We start from the raw sequence: 23498 nt of genomic DNA, 5'->3' as shown, positions 1-23498 counted from the left end.
AAAAACTGAAAATATGAAAAAAAAGTGATTTCCAAGTGCTGAGGAGATAATCCCTGGTGTTAGTCAGCACCACGGAAAAAGTTAAACTCATGACTCGACTGTTAAAAAACAAACTTGCAATCCCACATTATTCCGTACCTTATCGTGTGCAAAACCTAATCAGATTGGAGGAAAATTAGAAGAGATGAACCTACAAATCTGTAGGAAGCGAAATCAGACTCACAATTAGAAATTAGAATTCGTTGAAAAATAGCAGTTCTACAAACCAATATCGTTACCTGCAGGCTATTCACAATATTGCTAGTAAGGGTCACATATTGGTCCGTGCAAAGGCAAAAACCGAAGTTAGAACAGACTTTACAATATAGAATGAAATCGAAATAGGGACAGAAGGCGCCTGAGAACTACACACAGGTGGTAGGCAAGAAATGACCGTAACCTGAACACTTTTACTGATAAAACAAAGGACATGTATAACACCAATGAATACGTAATATATGAAATTCAAAAATGTTTCAAAATTTGAATATCGAACACAATGCAATATATGTTGTAACTCTTCAGTATGGTCGATACTCTTCCAGTAATATCGTTGTACTAAAAAAATTACGCCAAACTTTAAAAAAATGAAAAATGTAACGATGTCTTAGAAATGATAAGTTTGAAGAAATTTAGGTCCCTGGTTTAATTCCTTTATCACTGCGGCCCTTTTGACCTATACATTGAATCCTGTACTTGGTAGCTGGTAAATCGTGGGTGTCGCAAAAGGCATTTAAGAACACTCTTTGGACCATCTCTTCAAGGGGAAAGAGAGTATGGTTATATATATATATATATATATATATATATATAATATATATATATATATATATATATATATATATTTATATATATTTATATATATATATATATATATATATATATATATATATATATATATATATATATATATATATATATATATATATACAGATATATGTGTGTGTGTGTGCGTGAGACAGGGAGAGAGAGATGTGCATTTTTCTTAAAAACCTTCCCACCGGCCACATACATAATCTAGCATGAAATATAGAATTCCATACATCACTCGGATGATTCAGAAAATGGCGAAAAAGGCAAACTGCCGTAAGGTATAACAGTGATAGGGAGAGAGTTATCAGTTCTTTCACTGTGATGTATTAATATTACTGGGTCAAGGGAGTACAGAAATGGCAAATTCATTCCTCAGTTTTGAGAAAAGCTTGGAGTAAATATTGCTTAGTATGGACAATTATTCGCTGACAAATATTACGGCTTAAAAATTGTGATAATTAAGATATTTGAACAAGTTTCTTCATAGCGGCAACATATCTACGATAAGGCAAGAGTCATTACATAGATTGCACATCTAAGTCGTTCCTCGAGTTGTTGCACGCATGAGGCTTTTTCCACTCTTGGCCATGAGGCTTTCGACAAGAATACAACAATTTTTCTATTTGATTCCTTACATTAATGAACTCATTCGTTGGGTACCCTATAGCCGACGCATTTTAAGAATCTCACTCGGCCACGCCCCCTTCCCCTGGCACCGTAGATAATGCATGACATTATTGTCCCGCACTCTCTGACGACATCAGCTGCTACTTGGCTATGACACTGATAAAACCAAAACGCCGTTCATTCAATAACTAAAGGAGGTTCTAGAACCTATAAACTGGTAATTATTTTTGTACAACTGTTCTGTCAACATACCTTTGAAAGTTTCCTCTTCACGACAACACAAATAGTAATTCTCTCTCTCTCTCTCTCTCTCTCTCTCTCTCTCTCTCTCTCTCTCTCTCTCTCTCTCTCTCTCTGTGTTTGTGCATCTTGCCCATCCCAGGGAGGAGTAGTAGACCCAAGAGGGAAGAAACTCCCACCCTCCACCATGCGGAGATGGTAAGAGGAGTCCGGTTCACGATAAGGACAGCACTGCCAGCCAATGAGTAATATCGTGAAAGAGGGGAGGGGGTTAGGCTGGGATGGCGGGGTGGGGTAGGGAGGATGTGGGCGTGGTCGAGTGATATTCCTAAAATGCGTCGACTAATAGGTTCAAGCACGAGTTGGACACGCAAAAACCGGCTTGAGTGGCTCAAACCGGGAACAAGCAGCCTCAGAACTGAGTAAACTCATTGGTTGAGCCAAATGGACTCTGGGCTTTCAATTATTTTGTGCCTTGAGTAGTCTTATATCTGCCAGAAAAAAATGACAACACGATTGAGGCAAAAAAGGATTTTTATGTTACTTGCTTAAGTGCTATGTGCCCTTAGTCGATGAAGGTTAGAGCCTTTTGGTTTATCAGCAAGCTTATGTGCATATATATATATATATATATATATATATATATATATATATATATATATATATATATATATATATATATATATATATATATATATATATATATATCTTCTTTCTCTGCATCTTTTCCCACTTCTATGTGGGGTCGATGTTTCTGACAGCTTTCCTCCACCTGGTTCAGTTAAACACATCCTTCTCTGACAATTGTTTGTCTCTCAGGTCTTCTCTAACTACATCCATCCACCTATATATATATATATATATATATATATATATATATATATATATATATATATATATATATATATATATATATATATATATATATATATAGTGCTAACAACATTTCCTTTGAGATTCTTATAAGAAATGAACTTAATCGTCGCAGGCAAAACTTTTACCATAACAGACATAGGAACATTTCGCTCTACAAGTGACCCATTTACAAAGTTTCCACGAACCACCGCCTTCTTCGCCTCCTCCCCCTCCCCTTACAACTCCTGGACAAGTCATTGAAACAAGTTCCCCCAAAGTCCGAAAGTCCAAAAGTCCTTGAGTCGTGGGGTTCGGATCTGTATCTGAATCGATGTTCTCATCAGACGCCTAATATTATCAGATCCTTCGGCAATGAAATTCCGAGCAGAAAGGGGAGCGCAACTTATCAAGATTTTGCTCCTCCTTTAGATGAGTCGTACAAACAATCAAGACGCTACAGGGTACATTATTCTCAGAGCATTGGTCACAGAGCTAAGAGAGAGAGAGAGAGGGTTATATAAACAAGATACACCTCGAAAAGATGAAGAAGATGAATACTCCCGGATAACTTATTACCTTGAACTAAACAGACCGGTCTAGCAGATAAAGTTCTGAACAAACATAAAACAGCTGAAGACGAAAATTACAAGAAAAGCCAACTGAGGTGTAACGGACCTAAGGAGAGGTTATGGGTTTTTGTGATGAAATCGAAGCTTAAGCTGAATCTTTCAGAAGGGAGAGTGGCTGGTTTGGTGGAAGAGTGGCCTTCATGTAAGTGTGCCTGTGTGTGTGTTTGTGTGTTACATCTTCATAGCTGATTAAATTTTTCATAAAAGGTAAGACGAAAGTAGTCTGAAGAGAACCGGACAGGTAAGTGCAGTTAGGAAAAATAAGACAGGATGCCGAGAATGAAATATTGAGTGGTTAAATATTACAAGTGGTTTTCGCTGATTATGACGAGACCAGCGTAAAATGGTGAAAGAGAATATTGAAAGTGAATACTAACAAGAACAACGTTATGAAAGTGAAAAAGCCAGAAGGACGAGACTGTGGGTGTTCCTAAAGATGGCGCCAGAATTAAAGTATTGAATTGCTTGATGTGAACAGGTATTTGAGAGGAAATGTTTAGGACTATGGTTAGGTGAGGGAAGAGAAGGCTCCTAAAATAAGTGAAACAAAGGATTTGAAAATTAAAAAAATGGAAGTGAAGCGTAGTTAGATGCGAACTGGAAATAATTTGGGAACTACGGAAATGAATGATAGACGCCGTACACGCTATGCAGAAAGGCCGATGGAGTAAAAAAAAAAAGGTTGGCAAAGGCGACATTGTATCAGTGATGGTTCAGTTATCAAATGTCCGTGCACGTCGTTGTTTCCCAATCAAGTAGCAGTTCGAATCTCACTGATGAAGATGCGCTTACCAATCATAATTCCCCTTAGGTGTAAGTTATTCTCCGCGGTATAGTGAAATGGATATTCAACAACACTTGTGACTAACGTTTGTGAATATAAAAAATGCCATGGTGTATGCGACAAAAATATCAATATCTATACATATATACATATATATATATTTATACAAATTCTATGTGTACAAAGTTACTACTATTATAAAGGACCTCAATAATACGGAAGGTCAAAAGAAGTGAATTATTTGGTTCTTAAAGATGGAGATAGACGCGCCTCTGAAAGTTTGGAAATAAAGAATCTCCTCTTTTGAACCTTCCTTCCTTATTATCAAAGGACTCTGAAGTAGAAATGACTTTATAAGTAGTGGATTTATGTTGTTTGGAGTTTATAAATTTATATATACAAACAAACATACACACACACACACACACACATATATATATATATATATATATATATATATATATATATATATATATATATATATATATATATATATATAAAATACTTTCCGTCGAATGTTTTGTCATATCAAATACTAAGTATACTTCTTCTGGTACATTTAATTAGTTACTGGTTATGTTATTTTTATGTATTTTTCATTATCTATCTATATATATATATATATATATATATATATATATATATATATATATATATACACATATATACATATATATATGTAATATATAGTGTAAATACACACATAAATAATGAAGACCATTAAAATAAACTAACCAGAAACCAATTAAACGCACCAGAAGAAGAATACTTAGTATTCAATTCGTGACAGAACACTGGACGGAAAGCGTTTTCATCTGAAACCTGGCTCCAATGAAATCCCAGCTCTGCCCGACCAAACTTCTCGAAAGGTCAGATCAAGTTGCGTTCAAAGACCTTAAGACTTCTGCAGGCCCATCTCAATCGTCCCTTTGATGATACCGACGTCTTATCTGACCCTCCCACCCTACCTACCCTCTTTCCCTATCCACCTACCCACACGAAGCCCTTAGCCTTCCCCAGGCCCTTTAATCCCTTCCCTTCCCTCCCCTCCCCTTCCAGCATAAGCAGTCTCAGTCTCTTGTCAACCCACAGGGAGATACTGGTATTCTCCATTGGGTCTTTTATGCGAATAAGGAAAAACATTCGTGTTTTCATTCATTTTATTCCCTACCTTCTAATTTATTCACAAGATGGAACAGTCCATGTTATTAATCTTTCAGGCTTACATCTTCGCTTTCCATCTTTCTTTTCGCTAAAATAAGTCACTTTCTTATTCCTACAATGTGTGTCTTCCCTTCCTATACATTATTAAAATGAATGAACAGTTATTTAAGATTTTAGTCATTTATTTAATTTACCTCCCTACTGATATATTTCGGTTTTAATTTGTGTTGACTTAAGTCGCATATTTTCTGGTTTATTTGTTCCTTTCTTTGTTCTCACATTTACGAAAGGCTTTATTCTCAAATCATTCTCCCAGACACCAGCTTTTCCTTCCTCTCATCCTATTCAGGAGAGTTCTCTGATTTTCCTGCTGTTTCTTTTCCTACAGAGTTTTCCCAGCTTCATTTTCAAACTCATCCTTCACTTTCTTACCCAATACGGCACTTTCATCGTCTTCGTTTAATTCCTTATCCTCTAAACGTTCCTCTTTTTGTCATTTCCATATTGCTCTGTAACTCCTCATTCGCCTTACTTTAACTCTGTTTAACAAATCCTCTCGAGCTTCTCCCCTATTCATTCGTATGTTCCTTTCTCTCTCTCTCTCTCTCTCTCTCTCTCTCTCTCTCTCTCTCTCTCTCTCTCTCTTACGTCTCGTTTATTCTCGCTCATTAATTAAACATTTCTCGCTGTCATTCATATGCATATTCTTTTCCAGTTTTTCCTTTTCTTTGGCTTATTCCGTCTTTCGTCTATATTTTTTCCGCACATTTCTTTGTTTTTTCGTAGCTCCTGCTCGCAACATTATACGCCTGGGCTACATTCATACTTCAGTAATATATCTTGTCCTTTCTGTAATACTTTTCCTCTGTTTCCAACCCTTTACGTTTGCCCTTTGACCTTGGAGATTTCTTTGCTTTTACAGCATTATTCATCCTTCATTCTTTCTCTCGCCTCCCCTACTTTAATTATCTCTCTCCTCGCTGCTGCAGTGTTTATTTTCCGCCCTTATTACCTTCTTAGCATCTACTCTTCGTATTTGCCTTTCTCCGAATTCCCTTTTTATTGTTTTGACTCTTTTTCGTAACCATTTCTTTGTATTTTTCTTCCCCTTCTTACTTTTTACTTTTTTGCCTACATTGATCTTCCTATCTCTTTCTTCCTCTTTTTACTTTTTACTTTTTTTCCTACATTTATCTTCCTATCTCTTTCTTTCCCTTTTTACTTTCTACTTCTTTTTCTACGTTTATCTTCCGATCTCTTTCTTCCTCTTTTTACTTTTTACTTCTTTTTCCTCCATCAATTTTCCTATCTCTTTCTTCCACTTTTTACTTTTTCCTACATTTATCTTCCTATCTCTTTCATACTCTTTTTACTTCTTTTTCCTACATTTATCTTCAAATCTTCTTCTTCTTCTTTTTACTTTCTACTTCTTTTCTCTACCTTTATCTTCCTATCTTTCTTCCTCTTTTTACTTTTTACTTCTTTTTCCTACATTTACCTTCCTACCTCTTTCTTTCTCTTTTTACTTTTTACTTCTCTTTCCTACATTTGTCTTCCTATATCTTTCTTCCTCTTTTTACTTCTTTTTCCTACATTTATCTTCCGATCTCTTTCTTCCTCTTTTTACTTTTAACTTCTTTTCCCTAAGTTTATCTTCCTATCTCCTTCTTCCTCTTTTTGCTTTTTACTTCTTTTCCCTATATTTATGTCCCTATCCCCTTCTTCCTCTTTTTACTTCTTTTTCCTACATTTATCTTCCTATTTCTTTCTTCCTCTTTTTACGTTTTACTTTTTCCTACATTTATCTTCCAATCTCTTTCTTCCTCTTTTTACTTCTTATTTCTTTTTCTTACATTTATCTTCCTATCTCTTTCTTCCTCTTTTTACTTTTTACTTCTTTTTCCTACATTTATCTTCCTATTTCTTTCTTCCTCTTTTTACTTCTTTTTCCTACATTTATCTTCCTATCTTTCTTCCTCTTTTTACTTCTTACTTCTTTTTCCTACAATAATCTTCCTCTCTCCTTCCTCTTTTTACTTTTTACTTCTTTTTCCTACATTTACCTTCCTATCTCTTTCTTCTTCTTTTTACTTCTTTTTCCTCTTTTTCCTACATTTACCTTCCTATCTCTTTCTTCTTCTTTTTACTTCTTTTTCCTACATTTATGTTCCTTTCTCTTTCTTCCTCTTTTTACATTTTACTTCTTTTTCCTACATTATCTTCCTAATTCCTTCTTCCTCTTTTCAGTTTTTACTACTTTTTCCTACATTCATCTTCCTATATCATTCTTCCTCTTTTTAATTCTTTTTCCTACATTTATCTTCCTATCTCTTTCTTCCTCTTTTTACTTATTTACCTACAATTATCTTCCTATCTCTTTCTTCTTCCTTTTTACTTCTCAATTTTTTCTACATTTATCTTCCTATCTCTTTCTTCCTCTTTTTATTTTTTACTTCTTTTCCCTACATTTATCTTCCTATCTCTTTTTTCCTCTGTTTACTTCTTTTTCCTACATTTATCTTCCTATTTCTTTCCTCGTCTTTTTACATTTTACTTTTTATTCTACATTTAGCTTCCTATCTCTTTCTTCCTCTTTTTACTTTTTACTTTTTCCTACATTTATCTTCCTATCTCTTTCTTCCCCTTTTTACTTTTTTCCTACATTTATCTTCCTATCTCTTTCTTACTATTTTTTTTCTTTTTCCTACATTTATCTTCCTATCTCTTTCTACCTCTTTTTAGTTTTTTCTTCTTTTTCATACATTTAATCTTCCTATCTCTTTTTTCCTCTTTTTAATTTTTACTTCTTTTTCTTACATTTATCTTCCTATCTCTTTCGTCCTGCTTTTACTTCTTTTTCCTACATCTATCTTATTATCCCTTTCTTCCCCTTTCTCTTCAGGCCAGAAAATAAGCTACTTTCCATCCTCCGTCTGTTTTCTTTTATTCTTATTTCACTAATCCATCTTCATCCGATCGCTTCCAGGAATGTGCCCTATAATCTGCTTGCTGTCCAGCCAAGGAGGAGGTTCCCCTTTCTTGTGCTTGTTTGCTTGAAATGCTTTTTTACAAACTCTACCCTTTTAAACTACTGTACAATATTCATGATTATGTACTCTTTACGTTACACTGTTTAACAACTTTAAAAGCAGCATTCTCGCTTGCGTATTAATATATTCTGAACTGAACTACCGAAACAGCATGTTGATAAGTGGTCTAAATTGAATCGAACCACCTCAGTTACATCCACGATAGCATGTATGTTAACCAGTGCGTTCTTTATATAACGTTTCAGAGAGCCTCAGCAACATTTCTCCCGCTGGTTGATCTGTATCTTGTTCGAATGAAGACGTGTTAAAATACTGTTACCTATTATTGTATGAATTTTTGTTGAAGTCAGCAGTCTCTGTATGGCACTGGTAACTTCATCTATTTCCAGTCTTTGGAATTCTGGTGACTTCATCTACAGGCAATCTTTGGAATTCTCTCCGTCCCCCCGTTTTCCCCGATTCTTGAAACCTTCCGTGTTGTTAAATCAATCTGAAGCCTCTTCCGTTTAAAAGACAATTTTGGTTCGTCAGTTTGTAGACGGTTTAGGTTCATATCGGGATAAGGTCTCTTAGAATTTGCCACCAATCAGTACTATAAAACCAATGTCATTAACGATATATGTTCCTTAAAAACCACGAAACACCTATAAACAACCTTTTTAAGAAATTAAATGCTTGCTAAAAACCTAAAGAACAAAATTGCACGTGTAAGGCAAAGCCTTAGCTTAACAAGTACTCTAGTGGTATATAGTGCTTATTCATTCCAGCTTAAATCACTGGATCTTTATCTCTAATATTGCGATAACGTAGTCTTGCTCTCGCCCGTTTTATGTTGACTTAATGAAATAAAAAAGCTCACTCATATTTAAAATTCCTATCATGTTCCTTTATATTTCAGAAATGGTAAGAACCAAATTTCAATCGCCTATGTCTCAAGCATTTTCGTCTAGGAAAAACTCGGGCGTAAATATCTGACGTCCTTTTTATATCATCTCCATTACGGTAGTCAGTCAAACATTCTACGTGCACATTCGGTTGCCCCCTCCACCCTTAAACTTGCTTAAAAACTCCGACAATGGTAGTTTACAATGTACTTAGTACCGCTACAAATTTTATGAGGCAGTGTCCTATATGGCATGAAAACACCCTTATGTTTTTTCAACAAATAAACATTTATTTCAACAGACGGTATAGAAACTCCACTTAACACCCATTACTCTCGCGCTCTGTGACAGCACTTTGGGCCTCAAATCCCCCCCTCTCCTCCCACCTTCCCAGCTTCAACACACACACACACACACACACACACACACACACACACACACACACACACAAGTCTAACTAAGAATTCTAAACCTGAAAGTTTGAGTTTACGAGAAAATAGTCCCTTCCACAGCAAGAATCAGGAATTTTTTACAGTCATCCCCTAACTCACGTAATATTATTTACGTAAACAATTACTCACGACATATGAAATCCAACTTAGGTTTCCTTTTTTCCACGGGAGCTTTTCATTAAAATGACATATATTCATATACCTACTGTATCTCTTCCTCCTTCTCTCCCACACAAACCCACACGCAGGATCACATCCTGCGTCTTCCCTACATAATTGGATACTTTATCCCCACCAGGAATATCGCCTTTCCGATTCATGCTCCCACCCGTTGTATTTTTATTATATGGCGTTTTTTCTTTCTTTCTCATTAGCGTTGTCTGGAAACTCGTCTTTTAACTGAAAAACGTTTCAGAGAAAATATGCGAGAAAGGGATGGAGAGAAGGATGAAATTGCATATAGCCAAATTCATGAGAGGGAGAGAGAAAAAAAATACGAGAATTAAACATTATTATTCAATAATCAGAATGACAGCTTGCGAGCACAATAACTTACGAAATATAAGCATTGTAATTTAACTCATGGTTCTGGGCTCTCATTGGATGCACAGTTCCTATATTCTATATATTTATATATTTATATATATATATAATGTGTATGTGTATGTATACAGTATATATAATGTATATAGTCATATATATATATATATATATATATATATATATATATATATATATATATATATATGTGTGTGTGTGTGTGTGTGTGTGTGTGTGTGTGTTAGTTAGAATTTAATACAACCAAAAACAATTCACATAAAAAACCCTGACACACGCAATCTGTAAATTAATGTGAAATCCAACCTAATACTGAGGCACTTGTTTTGCAATAGTATTCTACTTAGAAGTGGTTCGTTGCTTCACTACATGAAACAATAATCCTAATGGGGTATTAATGATTGGGAGAGAATTTAGCATTAGTAATATTTTGGAAAATTTTTTGTATGCCAACAGCAGGAACCACTCTCAGTTTTATTTATCATTTACAAATATTATCTTCCTCAAAATCTCAGTTCTCATTCTCTTTGTTGTTAATTATTCTTAAAATAACAATAATAAGCAACAGTAAAATATGCATTAACAGAGAGAGAGAGAGAGAGAGAGAGAGAGAGAGAGAGAGAGAGAGAGAGAGAGAGAATCTTACAAGACAAACCCTCTTCCACATCTTGCCCGTCACACAAGAGATAGTGAAACGTGGCGTTACTTAACCGTAGATTATGTCCTCGTCTAGTGATCGAGAGATTACCAAATGATCGGTTCCACCTTGGAGAGAAAACTTATATACCTGAACAAGGAAATGAGAGAGAGAGAGAGAGAGAGAGAGAGAGAGAGAGAGAGGAGCCGCTACATCTATTAGCATAATCGGTCTCCCTTTCTTTTGCACGTCTTTATCCTTGCCGCTACCAGCACCACCCCGGGTACCCCTACGGAAGCCATCCTCTCTGCACCCTGAAGCTCTCGAATAATAATCCTCTAAGAAAGGAAGATTTCTTTTACGCGATGCTCTCTGAATAATAGACTCTCTTCGCGTAAGAGCTCTTAAAAGCTTATGTATATTTTTTATGACGAATTACTCCCCTCTCCCTCCCTCACCCCCTCCCTTTCATCTACGGGTTTAACTGGCCTTACAATACACAGGAATCTTGTTCAAAGGCTTTTATACTTACCTTTGTCGTTGACACTGTCTTATCAAACGCCCAAGATTAAAAGTGCAAAAGGTCAAATGTACAATAAGCAGGGAATAGTAACGGTAGTGCAAAAAGATGTTGTGTTACACGTTGCAAATAATATCCAACTAACATTAAGGAACAGGAAACAACAAATAACGATCTTAGTAATCAGTAATAATACTGTTTATAATAATCAACATTCGCAGTATGTTTTAAATTTTTCCTGCGGACAAGTTTAAAGTGTAAGAAAACAAAGACAGAAGAGGATGGATCTCCAATAATTATAAAAAATGGCCAATTTGCGATGTTAACAGAACCTTAAAGAAAACTAAGAAATAATATACCAAGATCAACAAAAATGGTACTAAAATTTTACCAATTTTTCGTACAAAAAAATCAACTTTAATAACCGTCCTGGCTTTGGGGGGGGAGGATAACCACATGTACTGATATTAATATATGTATCGATATTACTGAATTTTAACATTAAAGCACCTGCTAAAACCAGAATAAACAATACTCTGATAGGTGACTCCCAGTGAGAGCCAGATTTTCATAGCACATAACTTCCTGTTATAATAACTATTATAGAACTCGCAACAGAAGTTAGGGGAAAAATTAATAGCGTAGTGAACATGGGGACTGTTCAATGAGTTTCTGGACCCAAGTGATTCCCAAGGCCAGATGAAATAATAGGGTTATGCGTAGCGTTAACACCTCGCCTTGCTAAATACCAAGCGTTGTTCAAAGCTTCCAACAACAACTCTTCGTCTTGTGCAAACGAAAATGGGTCACATTGATGCCTGAATACCTAGTCAACTAAAGGAAAACAAATGGAGAGATATGGATAAGGGGGTGGGGTCTAGCCTCAACTTGAAACAATTAACTCTCTCTCAGACAGGAGGTTTTATAAGAAGCACGGAAAGACACAAAAAATGCTTCCGTTCCAACAATTCTTCGTCTTGTGCAAGTGAAAATGAGTCACAATGATGCCCAAATGCCTAATAAAAAAATGTTGTTGATACTGAGGGAAAAACAAATGAAAAGTAGGGAAACAATAAACTCCCTCTTAAATAGAAGTTTTATGAAGAAAAAAAATCCGAAAGACACAACTGCTTCTTGCTTTAGCCATAGTGAGTTAACTGGGTTGGAACACAACAGATATTTCTTTCAGAACGAAGTAAATTGGTAATTAAGAGTCCCTTTGAAAGCGTAAAACTTAAACACCATGTCTTACGTTGTTGTTTTTGCATGCAAATACACTGGTGTTTGCTGATTCAACTTCATTCGTGTGTCACTTTTTTCGCTCCGTCTGCTCTGTTAGTTTATACCAGGCACCCTGTCTTGTGGAAGTTTCCTTTGATGGTCAATGTCATTTTGAATGTTTCAAAATATTACACAAAAGATTTTTTTTTATTCAAAATCTACAGACTTTACGAGATCGTTATTGATTATCCTTTAGTTCAAGACTCTTAGATACTTTTTTTATTGATTTTATTCGCATTATTCTTATAGAAGGATTTGTGATGGGGATTACTTTCCGATACGAGGATAAGCGGGCAGGGCCGGTCATACGAGAGACTAAACCTAGGCACCTGCTGTGTGCAACAATCGGTCACAATGAGGCTCAATGGCCAATACAAGAAATACAGATAAAAATTCCATGGATATAATATTTCAGTCTCGCCGTGTTCTTGTGGCCATGCACACTATTACATCTGGACCAAAACGGAGTCCTGTCTTCTACCTTTGCCGTGAAGAGGCAAAGGGTGGTCTTACAAGTTTAGGTGTAAGCTTCCGTTTTGGCTGATGCAGATGACTTTCATCCCTCTACTGACAGGCTTTGTAAAATAACCAGCTTCAGTCTAGCTCACAATCAATCGTCCTTAAAGTGGTAGGTCTAACACGTGCTGAAGCCCACAGCGTTCAAGAGAAAAATGTATGGTGAATATATTTCTATCAATATTTTTTTCACCGCCATGCGCCCTTTTAGTAGGGGTGGCTAATGATGGTGTTATCCTTCCGGTTCTCAGGAAGCGTACCCTGATTCACCCTGATTGCGACCTGATGGTGGGGCGAGAAATATCTAGCTAGTAAAAAAATGTTTTTAATGAAACAATTAACCTATCTGTTACCGGAGTCAAATATGTCACATATGTTAAAAATGATTAAAAATAGTCCAACATAGCTAGAAATAAAACCAAACGCGTACTCATATAGAATTTTAAACCGTACTGAAAATGCGAGATATAGCCAAAAAAATTGGTTTCTAACATGATGCTAACACTTTTACATTAACAAAATGAGATACTGTTTCACAGCTATCGTATTTCTGAAGCGACAGTATAATGAAATATTCGCAATATCAGGTATCATATAAGTTAATAAAAAGATGAAATAATACTTCTCTCTTGTCGGTCATATTTAATGCTAACAGTTCACACAGGCTGAAATACCTGTCTCTTCATGACGAAATGAAATAGAGAGGTAAAATGAAACTATCAAACTAGGACACTCCCAAGTACTAGATGATCTATTTGACAGTGAAAGTATGAACATAACATTATCTTTGTCATGTTTATCTTTAAAACCAACCAGGTAAGGTGAAAAAACTTAATGTTGACGAACTATAACAATTAGGAAACAAAATAGCAATAACAGCGTGAAATGACGGATGCTGCTACCCGAGAGAGAGAGAGAGAGAGAGAGAGAGAGAGAGAGAGAGAGAGAGAGAGAGAGAGAGAGGCAAGATTCAATTCTCAAATTTATTATTCTCAACACATTTCCACAGATTATCCACGGGAATTGCGCATTCGAGCGTCAATCCCGTTAGATCGTCTCTAAAGCCCATTCACTCTTAAAATATCGAACTTATCCATTATTGTTTATGAAGTTTCCATCTCTCCCTCTTTCTCTCTCCTCGTAAGAGAGAACGAGATGTGCATTATTTTGACCATCTGTTTGCCGGCCATAAAGACGTATCCCGGATAAACTATTCATCAATTAGTTACTGGATAATAACCCTTATGTAAAGCGGGCCACAGTCCGCCCCGACTGCCATTAACATCAATTTTGCATCTACCATTATTCCCTCTTTCTCTTATTCCCTCTCATCATAAATTAGATAAAATTTCATAAATGTCTGACAAAAATGTATGAAATGAATAACCGTTTCAAAGAGTTCGGGACATAAAACGGAGTTTTATAGCGATGTAATGCATATTACCTGTTGCGTAAAATTCTCTGCCTCTCTACGTGAGGGCTACACGCTCACACACTATGATTCTATAGAGCAGACAAAACATCGGGTTACATACACAGTGACGGATATCTGAATTGATTTCCCGACAAATGTAACATAGAAAGGACACACCTAAAAATCAACATTCAAACTGAGTGCATCACTACAGTCAGATGGAAGAAATAGGGTTAAGCATAATTCAAGTAGTTAAATAATTACTTTTGTTTCTAGTACACAGATGAAAGAAATATACAATTTAATATAAACTATAAGTCATATAACACAAAGATGAAACAAAACGTGTGTTCTGCATACACAGAAAAGAACCACAAATGATAATAAACAAAATGAAATCTAGTTAATGTTTAAAATAAAAACATACATACACCTAGACAAGAAGTAATATACAGTACTTCAGACGTGATTATGTTTCAACCGTAAGCATTAAAATTAGCATATAAATAATATAAAAAGAGAAAAAATCTACACATTAACAAGCAAGTAAGCACCAACGAAGTGATAAACCCTTATGCGTGCATTTGCACTTTCCCATAAATACCAACTTACCAACTCTCGATCACCAGTATCAATATACACCTCATAACATTATGGCCTACTGGAAAAATCCTACAAAATGCAATGAATATTCCATCGCACCTTAGATCACAATATCTTGACAGTTATTCCAGATAATGCCGCGCATTCTCACACATATAATCTAATTAACATTTAATGCACATTGCTGTTAATGAATGAGCTTTAAATCATATCAAACAAATACGGCTTACCTGAAAGAATCTCAGCGTTCGAAGCCAGAGAAAAATGTGAAAACATAGCGTTGAGGGGTAACAATTAAATAAAAAAAAAGTAATTATGGAAATATTACACGCACGAGAAGCCTAAAGCAGCAATTAAATACGAACAATGTTAATATGGTAACGTTAAGGATTCCACGGTTATATTTATCTTGATTAACTTGTAAACTTGACATTTAAACTTCACGTCCATGCAAAAAATAAATGTAAATAAATAAATACATCAAATCCATGATATTACGAAAATACAAACCGTTTTTAAAATTAAAATCTCACGCAACACTGTCATTGAGAGCATAACAAAACACATATCCTCGTAACAGTATTCATATTTAAACTATAAAGCCAAACACCCCAATGATGAAATTTCGGCTGAACGGAAAATGACCTTGCAACAAAGAAAGCTAAATTCCTTACACAATGAAAGTGCAGCTGTAAACCATATGTTATCAGAGATTTACTTCACTTTTATGTGACAAGTCCATTAATGGCACAATACACTCTACTAATAAATTTCTTAACTGGATCTTGCATGCATATCTACTGGATACAGTATGGAAGATACAACACCACACAACTCTAAATCAATCACGTCCATCTAATCAATTTCTACAGTCTTATAATTCACTCTAAACTTTATTCATATTTACTAAAATTCATAATCCCTTTAAAACTGTGGACATGTCGAAATATAAAAAAAAATAATCGAGATATGACTGAAACGTTTGTGAAAAAATTACCTAACATAGGTGACAAAATTTAAGGACTAGCCACCATACAAATCAGATTCGTTATAAAAAGGATTATACTATTCCTAAAGACGACAATCATCGCAAAAGATAAATATTTGGATTTTGTTTCCAAATTATTGTTTTTCTTTTACACACATACTGTATGAAACAACATTAAGATGAAAAAAATTTCATTTTCCTGTTACCTGTCATTACTTCCCACTTTAATGCAGAAAAATTATCAAAATGCAATTTTTTGGCAAATCAGTTTTATACTTGGTTTTTATCTATGTGAAAATGACAACTGTCACTTAGGCTATTAATATGAATATGAAACATCTATTCGATTATTTCAAAAGCTACCAAAAGAAATCCAGGAGGTAAAAACAAAACTGACTCAAATTCTGAAAGCAAAACGGAATGAAGCATAAAAGATGAAGTGCGTGGACAATGCATTTGAAGCCTCACCTTCATTTCGAAGACTGAAAACAATGAGGGCGAACATTAACCTCCGCACAAACTTGACATAGGAAGACTGAGCCGGACGCTTTTCGTGGCCTGGCTCTTTCGGACGAGTTGCCCATGGCACACGTGCAATGCCTGCTGCACGTGCAGCAGCGAGAGGAAGGATACGTGCAAACCCTGTCGCCGGCATTGCTAGGAAGCGTGGACCGTAAGTGGCTCGCACGGGAGCTCCCGAGCTGTCACGTGCTCCAGCTGACAATACACGTCCGAAACTGTTCCTGGCAACACGTGGTAAAGGAGGCCTCGTAACTGTTCCAGTCGGTGGCCTTGGCTTCGATGATGGGCTCAACTTCGATGTTTTCATCGTTTCAGAAATCATCAATATTTCGTTTCATTTCTGCCATAAGCGATTACGTCGCTCAAAGAAACTGTCAGTGATCATGGCTTTGAGGGGAACGAAGTTTCTGTTCTTTTTGCTAAAGTTTCATAAAACACCTTTGCTTTAAGTATTCTCGGAATTTTCAGTGTTCTTTGGATTAATAAAGTAAGGTCTCTGACAAACTTCTAACTAATAAGCAAATTGTCACAGAAAGTTCTCAAACAAGTCAAGTACGAGTAGCAAAACTTTACCAATGGAAAAGTACCAAATAAAACCTTTGACAAAATTCACAATGACCACTTGCGTGAAAAAAAAAAAGTTTCGATGAGCAAAAAAAGTTACTCCAGTTTTAAAGAATTTTTAATTTCACTTTCATTCCCTAAGGTTTTTGAAAATTCACGAAGTACAATTCGAAATCACCCAAGAGGCTTTCACTCACTAAGTTCAAGCAACTAGAGCAGGGACCCAGACGTGCTCGCCAGATGAGGGTCCGCGAGCAACTACTTGGCACATCCTCTCTCGTCGGTGGCTAGGCGCGCACTGACCTCTCTTTCTCTCTGTCCCTTTCTCTCTCTCTCTCTCTCTCTCTCTCTCTCTCTCATCCAGACGACCCTACCCAAGACAGCGGCCGAACAGTCACTCAGTGAGCCCAAGATGTCTTATTGATTCTAATCTCAGCCTATCAGGCTGAGGGGGGAAAAATCAGTTACCGTGACACGATTCCCGGCTGTTTTTCAACTTGCATCAGCTATTCGGACTAATGAGAAATGTGAGGATGCTACGTGAAAAAGTAGCCGGTGGGGGAAATCTCATCTGATCGTATTAAGGAGACGAGAGGTTATTTTTTTTTTATTAATCGGTTATAAGAAGGAAGAAGGTATATGATCAGACGTCCTTAATATTTTCGTTGAAAACATATGTTGATATACTTAAAGAATATTGATGAACTATCAAAACTTTTATTCTCGTCTTTTTTTAAGTCCTAAAGAATCCAAATATATCTGTCATCAGTAAAAACTTTAGAACTTTACTAAATATGCGTTTAATTTCATTCACAATAAGCACAAGGATCAATATGTTGGCATCAAAATTATTACACAGATGAAAATTAATATATGCATATATTTTTATTATTAAACATGAACATATATACTGTATACATATATGTATGTATTTCATCCTACACCACAATGGTCCCATGGCATATAAATATAAGAAGCGTTTTATCCTTTCCTTTTTCCTGCAGAGCGCTTTATATATATATATATATATATATATATATATATATATATATATATATATATATATATATATATATATATATATATATATATATATATAACATAACACACACACACATATATATATATATATATATATATATATATATATATATATATATATATATATATATATATATATATATATATATATATATATACACACACACACACACACACATATATATATATATATATATATATATATATATATATGTATATATATATATATATATATATATATATATATATATATATATATATATATAGTTGTTGTAATGTATTCTACATCCCATATAACTACATCTCACCTCACACTGAAGTAGTCAGGGTACTGGTTCTGTTCTATAAATCTTCTGAAGCTGACCCATAAATTCTATTTGATGTGTAAGTTTTGCATGCTATATAGTCAAAAGATAAACGTGTACACTCCTACATACATACACACATACATACATACATAAGATAGACATGTATGTATGTATGTATGTATGTATGCATGTATATACGAAAAAATCATGTTAGAAAAGTGGATTCTTCATAATACAACATTTTTAAAGGGAATGAAAATTAAAACGTAGCTGTAGTGGTAACTCAAATGATGAACACTTTTAGTTGAAGATGTAAAGTTGTACACATGGTTAATAGGATATTTAACTACTACTATTGCTACAGTGACTTGGTATACTATGTTAATAATAATAATAATAATAATAATAATAATAATAATAATAATGAATGTATAAAGTAGCAAAAATGGCTAATGGTAGATTTAACTACGACTACTACTGTAATTACGGGGTACACTGTTAATAATAATAATAATAATAATAATAATAATAATAATAATAATAATAATAATAATAATGACTGTATAAAGTGGTAAAAATGGTTAATGGTAGATTTACCTACAACTAATACAGAAATTACTAAGTACACCGTTAATAATAATAATAATAATAATAATAATAATAATAATAATAATAATAATAATAATAATAATAATAATAATAATAATAATAATGGTAGTGTTAGTAAGTGGTACATTCAACTACTCTAATAATAATACTACTTATCATAAATGACTGTCTCGTTATGAAGAAACACCCATAAACAGATTCCCTTCAAAATGATTGCACAATACTCATGCAAATTTACAACATTACGAACACTATCCTAAACCATTTTTAAATCTGAACCTATCTTAAGAACTCCTGACATGCGTTAGTTCACCCGGAAGAGTATATACAAATTCATTTCATTCATTTAATAGCAAGTTACCTAGAAGACAATTCTGACATCAATTACTCAATCGTTACTTGCCACCCAATATTTCCCTTACCTTAAGAATGTATGATCAACTAACACTATCATCCCACGTGACTTTACCCATAATTCTTCATAGTAAAAGAAAACGAATGGTTTAGTAAATTTAATTCAATGCCAAGATCAAATTCCATTATTAACCATTTTTTCATTTGAGCAAAATTGTGGAAATTATGAAAGTCAACATTATTTCATACGAGTTATGTTCCCTTTTCGTTTCTTACCTGACAACATCTTTTGTCACATAAAAATTACTTTCTAAGGTTAAGGTAGTTCGACTTCGTGTCAATAAAGTAAGCAGAGAATTATAAAACAGAAACAAGTAAAAGAAACGATATAAGTGATGGAAATTAAAATAACCTGGGTAAATTTCATGGGAGAATTTAAGTGTAAAACAAAACACGACACAAAGATGGAAAATACTCGGATAAAAATATGCATGAGATGTGATGAAAAAAAATGAGCCGTGTTTACGCAGTGAGGAATACTGAACACGAGATCACACAAATTCAATTATAAGGAAAATGCTCAGCGAATGAGACACCAGTTAAGCGACCAAACTGCACTGAGATTATTACATGGTGCAAGAGAATATTAAGAGAAAGAACTTGACTTACCCACTTTGCCGTAACATTATCATTTTATAAAAGAAAAAAAACCACTTTGCCGTAACACTATCATTTTATAAAAGAAAAAATAAATAAATTATATAAATTATGAAGGCCACTGAACCACAACTTGAAACCACATGTTCCTAAGATCATGCTCTGACGACTGGTTTCAAGACTGTAATGGAATCTTAAAAAAAAAAAAAAAAATTGAGCTTCAGAAAGCGTTGTGGTAGAAGTGGAAGTTTTAGTTTGCAACTACAGAAGACGGCAAATGCTAATTCACCAAGGGAAGAATGAGAACAAAAATAAACACCTAAAACAAAAATGAGACAAATATCATTACTTTTAAACCTGATTTTTAAAAAATGACGGAAGCTATTCCAATAAAATTTATCATTATTATTATGAGCTTGAGAATGAATTGTGGATAATAGCTGAGCGACCATAAGTTACGGTGAAAGTGGATGTAAACCCGATGTAAGAACATGAATGACGTTGCAGATGATTAATTCAAATTAGTTAATAAGCAACGAAGACTTTCTAACGGGATTTAAATTAGACCACGACGCATGAACAGATAAGGTACATTAAATCATAAAATAAATATATAATGACCTTTACCTCCGCCCCTGCAACCACCCCCAAAATTAATCTCTTCTTTCATCCTTCCACAAAAATAGGACATGAAGGAGAAAAAGACAAACCTTCATCTTTTCCATTTCAGAATTGCACTGACGACGAAATCCGTGTAATCGGCTTAAAAGTCCAATCACAGAAGGTCGCGTTTCTATCAGGAGGAAAAAGAAAAAAACGACTGTAATTGGCCACGATCTCGCCCAAGACGATTCCGTGTGTAAACAGAAGAGGGAAACGTTCTCTTTGTTTATCGATGGGATCTTCACCAAGTTTGTATGCGCTATAAAAATAACCCAGGACTTTCCAATACTGTCTGGCAATAGTTCTTGGTTCGGCAACGACAGAACCCTTCTTGGTTCTGTTTCTACCCTACTCATAACGAACACAAACTCTTGTCAGCTCCTCATTGAAGCAAGCAGTACAAAAAATTATTGTACATAAATTTAATAGTTACTTGTATCTCCATAAAAACGGATTTAAAATTACGTAAAATATTCAAGGCAAAGTTTAAAAAATTAGAACAACATTTAATTAAAACAAAAGTCGAAATAAAGTATATCTACGAAAATTTACCGCAATAAATAGTGGTTATTCAAATATAAAAAAACGGTGAAAATGGGAAATCAGTGAAATATAATTAAACTGATAAAAATATAAAATGAGTCATTATGTCTAACATCATGGCGATTTGATAAGAAAGAAAATAAAAAATGCTTAATCTAAATACTGTAGGACACGCTTCCAGTAATAAATACAAAATGCTTTAAGCTAATGCTGTGAAATACCCTCAGCAATAAATCATGCTTCTTGTACTCACTTTGATACACGCTTTATGTTTGATACACGCTTTATGTAGTCACAACGAAATCTGAAAATCTGAAAACCGAAAATTCTTTTTATAAACAGAGATCTATGGAATGGAGCCATGCAAGATTTATAACACAATTATCCTTTATGCCAAAGGGGATAGGAAATATAGTGGCCATAAAACATAATAACGGTCAACATGACAAAGATTACAGACACATTTTCCACTGTATGGGAGAAATATCAAGGCAATAACTGACTTTTACCAAACAAAATATTAACTGACATTATACTTACATGTAAATATGAACGTTTTAGAACGTAAGATAACATGCTATCTGTTATTATACTCACATGTAAATAAGAATGTTTTAAATAGTAAAGTCACATACTAACCGTCAATACTTACATATAAATAAGAATGTTTTCAAAAGTAAGATAACACAATAATTGTTATTATACTTACATGTAAATACGAATGTTTTAAATTAAAAAGTAATATAACATTATAACTGTTATTATATTTAACATGTAAATAAGAATGTTTTAAAAAGTAAGATCACATTCTAACTCTTAATATACTTACATATAAATAAGAATGTTTTCAAAAGTAACTCACATACTAACTGTTAATATACTACATATAAATAGGAATGTTTTCAAAAGTAAGATCACATACTAAATGTTATTATACTTTACATGTAAATAAGAATGTTTTAAAAGTAAGATAACATACAAACTGTTAATATACTTACATATAAATAAGAATTTTTCGAAAGTGAGATAACATAACAACTGTTATTCTACTTTACATGTAAATAAGAGTCTTTTCAAAAGTAAGATCACATAATAACTGTCATTATGCTGACATGCATGTAAGAATGTTTTCAAAAGTAAGCTAACATAATAACCGTTTTTATACTTACACGTAAATAAGAATGTTTTAAAAGTATAAGATAACTTAAGTCTCTATAAAGGATCATTCAAAAAAGATCCTTTACAGGAGCAATAGGATCTTCGTGTTAAAGATCGAACAGAGCCAGTTACTCGGCTGAGTGGCGGGACCGCCAGTCACCCGCTATCATGACTTTTACAGCCAGTCATTCTATATGCAATAAAAGAAATAGAGAAAGGTCTACCATAAAGAGTGTATACGGGAAATGAAAAGGCCAATAGCATGACATTAAAAGAGACAATAATCTATATAAGCCACGACATTCCTTCTGATTTTTTAGTCGTCTATCTTGGTGTGCTGACTTATAAAAGGAATCTTTAAAAGGAGTCCTTTTAACCCGATCAGTCATCTTACGAAAACGAAGCAAGGAAAATACATGGCCAATAATAATGTAAAGCATAAAATGGCATGAAAAGGGAAGAAAATGAAGTCTTACCGGAAGACAAAAATCACATCTTTAATTAATCTCATGGTCATGTAATTTTCCCCTCTTGGATACATTTAACCAGATTCATTTAAACAGTACAAGAAAATTAAATATGAAAAAGAAAGGAAAATCTGAAAGGACGGAAATTACGTCCATATTTCCCCTCTTGGAAATCCTTAACGATAAATATCTCACGAAAAAATATGGAAAAAATAAGATGAGGGAATTTGGAAGTGGAAAAATCACATCCATAATCAATTTCCTTCGTAATTTTTATCCTGGAGGCGTGTTACGAAATATTAACGAAAGTATATTAAAGTAAAAAGAAAGTGAAAAGAAAAACTAAGACTTATGGAAAGACAGGTAATATCTCCTTAACCAATCCCGCAGTCTTGTAAATTCCCCTCTGGGATACATTCAGCGAGATACATTTACCGGAAGTGTATGGAAATGAAATGATAAATAAAATACGGACAAAACAGGGGATTCACGGAATCCCAAAGGTCTTTTCGACAATCAATCTCGTAATTTCCCCTCTCGGACACGCTTAGCGAGCGA

The 23498-nt window shown here is 34.3% G+C and overlaps 1 protein-coding gene across 9 annotated transcripts in view; it reads right to left on the bottom strand.

The window, feature by feature from the left end:
* LOC136831491 (cell adhesion molecule Dscam2-like) overlaps positions 1–17487 on the bottom strand; it is a 712499-nt gene extending 695012 nt beyond the window's left edge. For 2 of the 9 annotated variants that reach the window (XM_067092008.1, XM_067092012.1), the window contains exon 1: positions 16523–17480. In XM_067092008.1, the coding sequence (XP_066948109.1) occupies positions 16523–16898 (376 nt within the window). In that variant the 5' untranslated portion in view covers positions 16899–17480. Of the gene's footprint in view, positions 1–16522 lie in introns of all 9 variants that reach the window. The other 7 variants (XR_010850906.1, XM_067092005.1, XM_067092006.1 and 4 more) reach the window with 7 other exon arrangements.
* Between the last annotated feature and the right edge of the window lie 6011 nt (positions 17488–23498).

This window comes from Macrobrachium rosenbergii, chromosome 48 (assembly GCF_040412425.1).
Source record: "Macrobrachium rosenbergii isolate ZJJX-2024 chromosome 48, ASM4041242v1, whole genome shotgun sequence".
NCBI classification, from domain to species: Eukaryota; Metazoa; Arthropoda; class Malacostraca; order Decapoda; family Palaemonidae; genus Macrobrachium; species Macrobrachium rosenbergii.
Note: the sequence above shows the minus strand (reverse complement) of the source record. Positions and strands in the feature narration are given on the sequence as shown.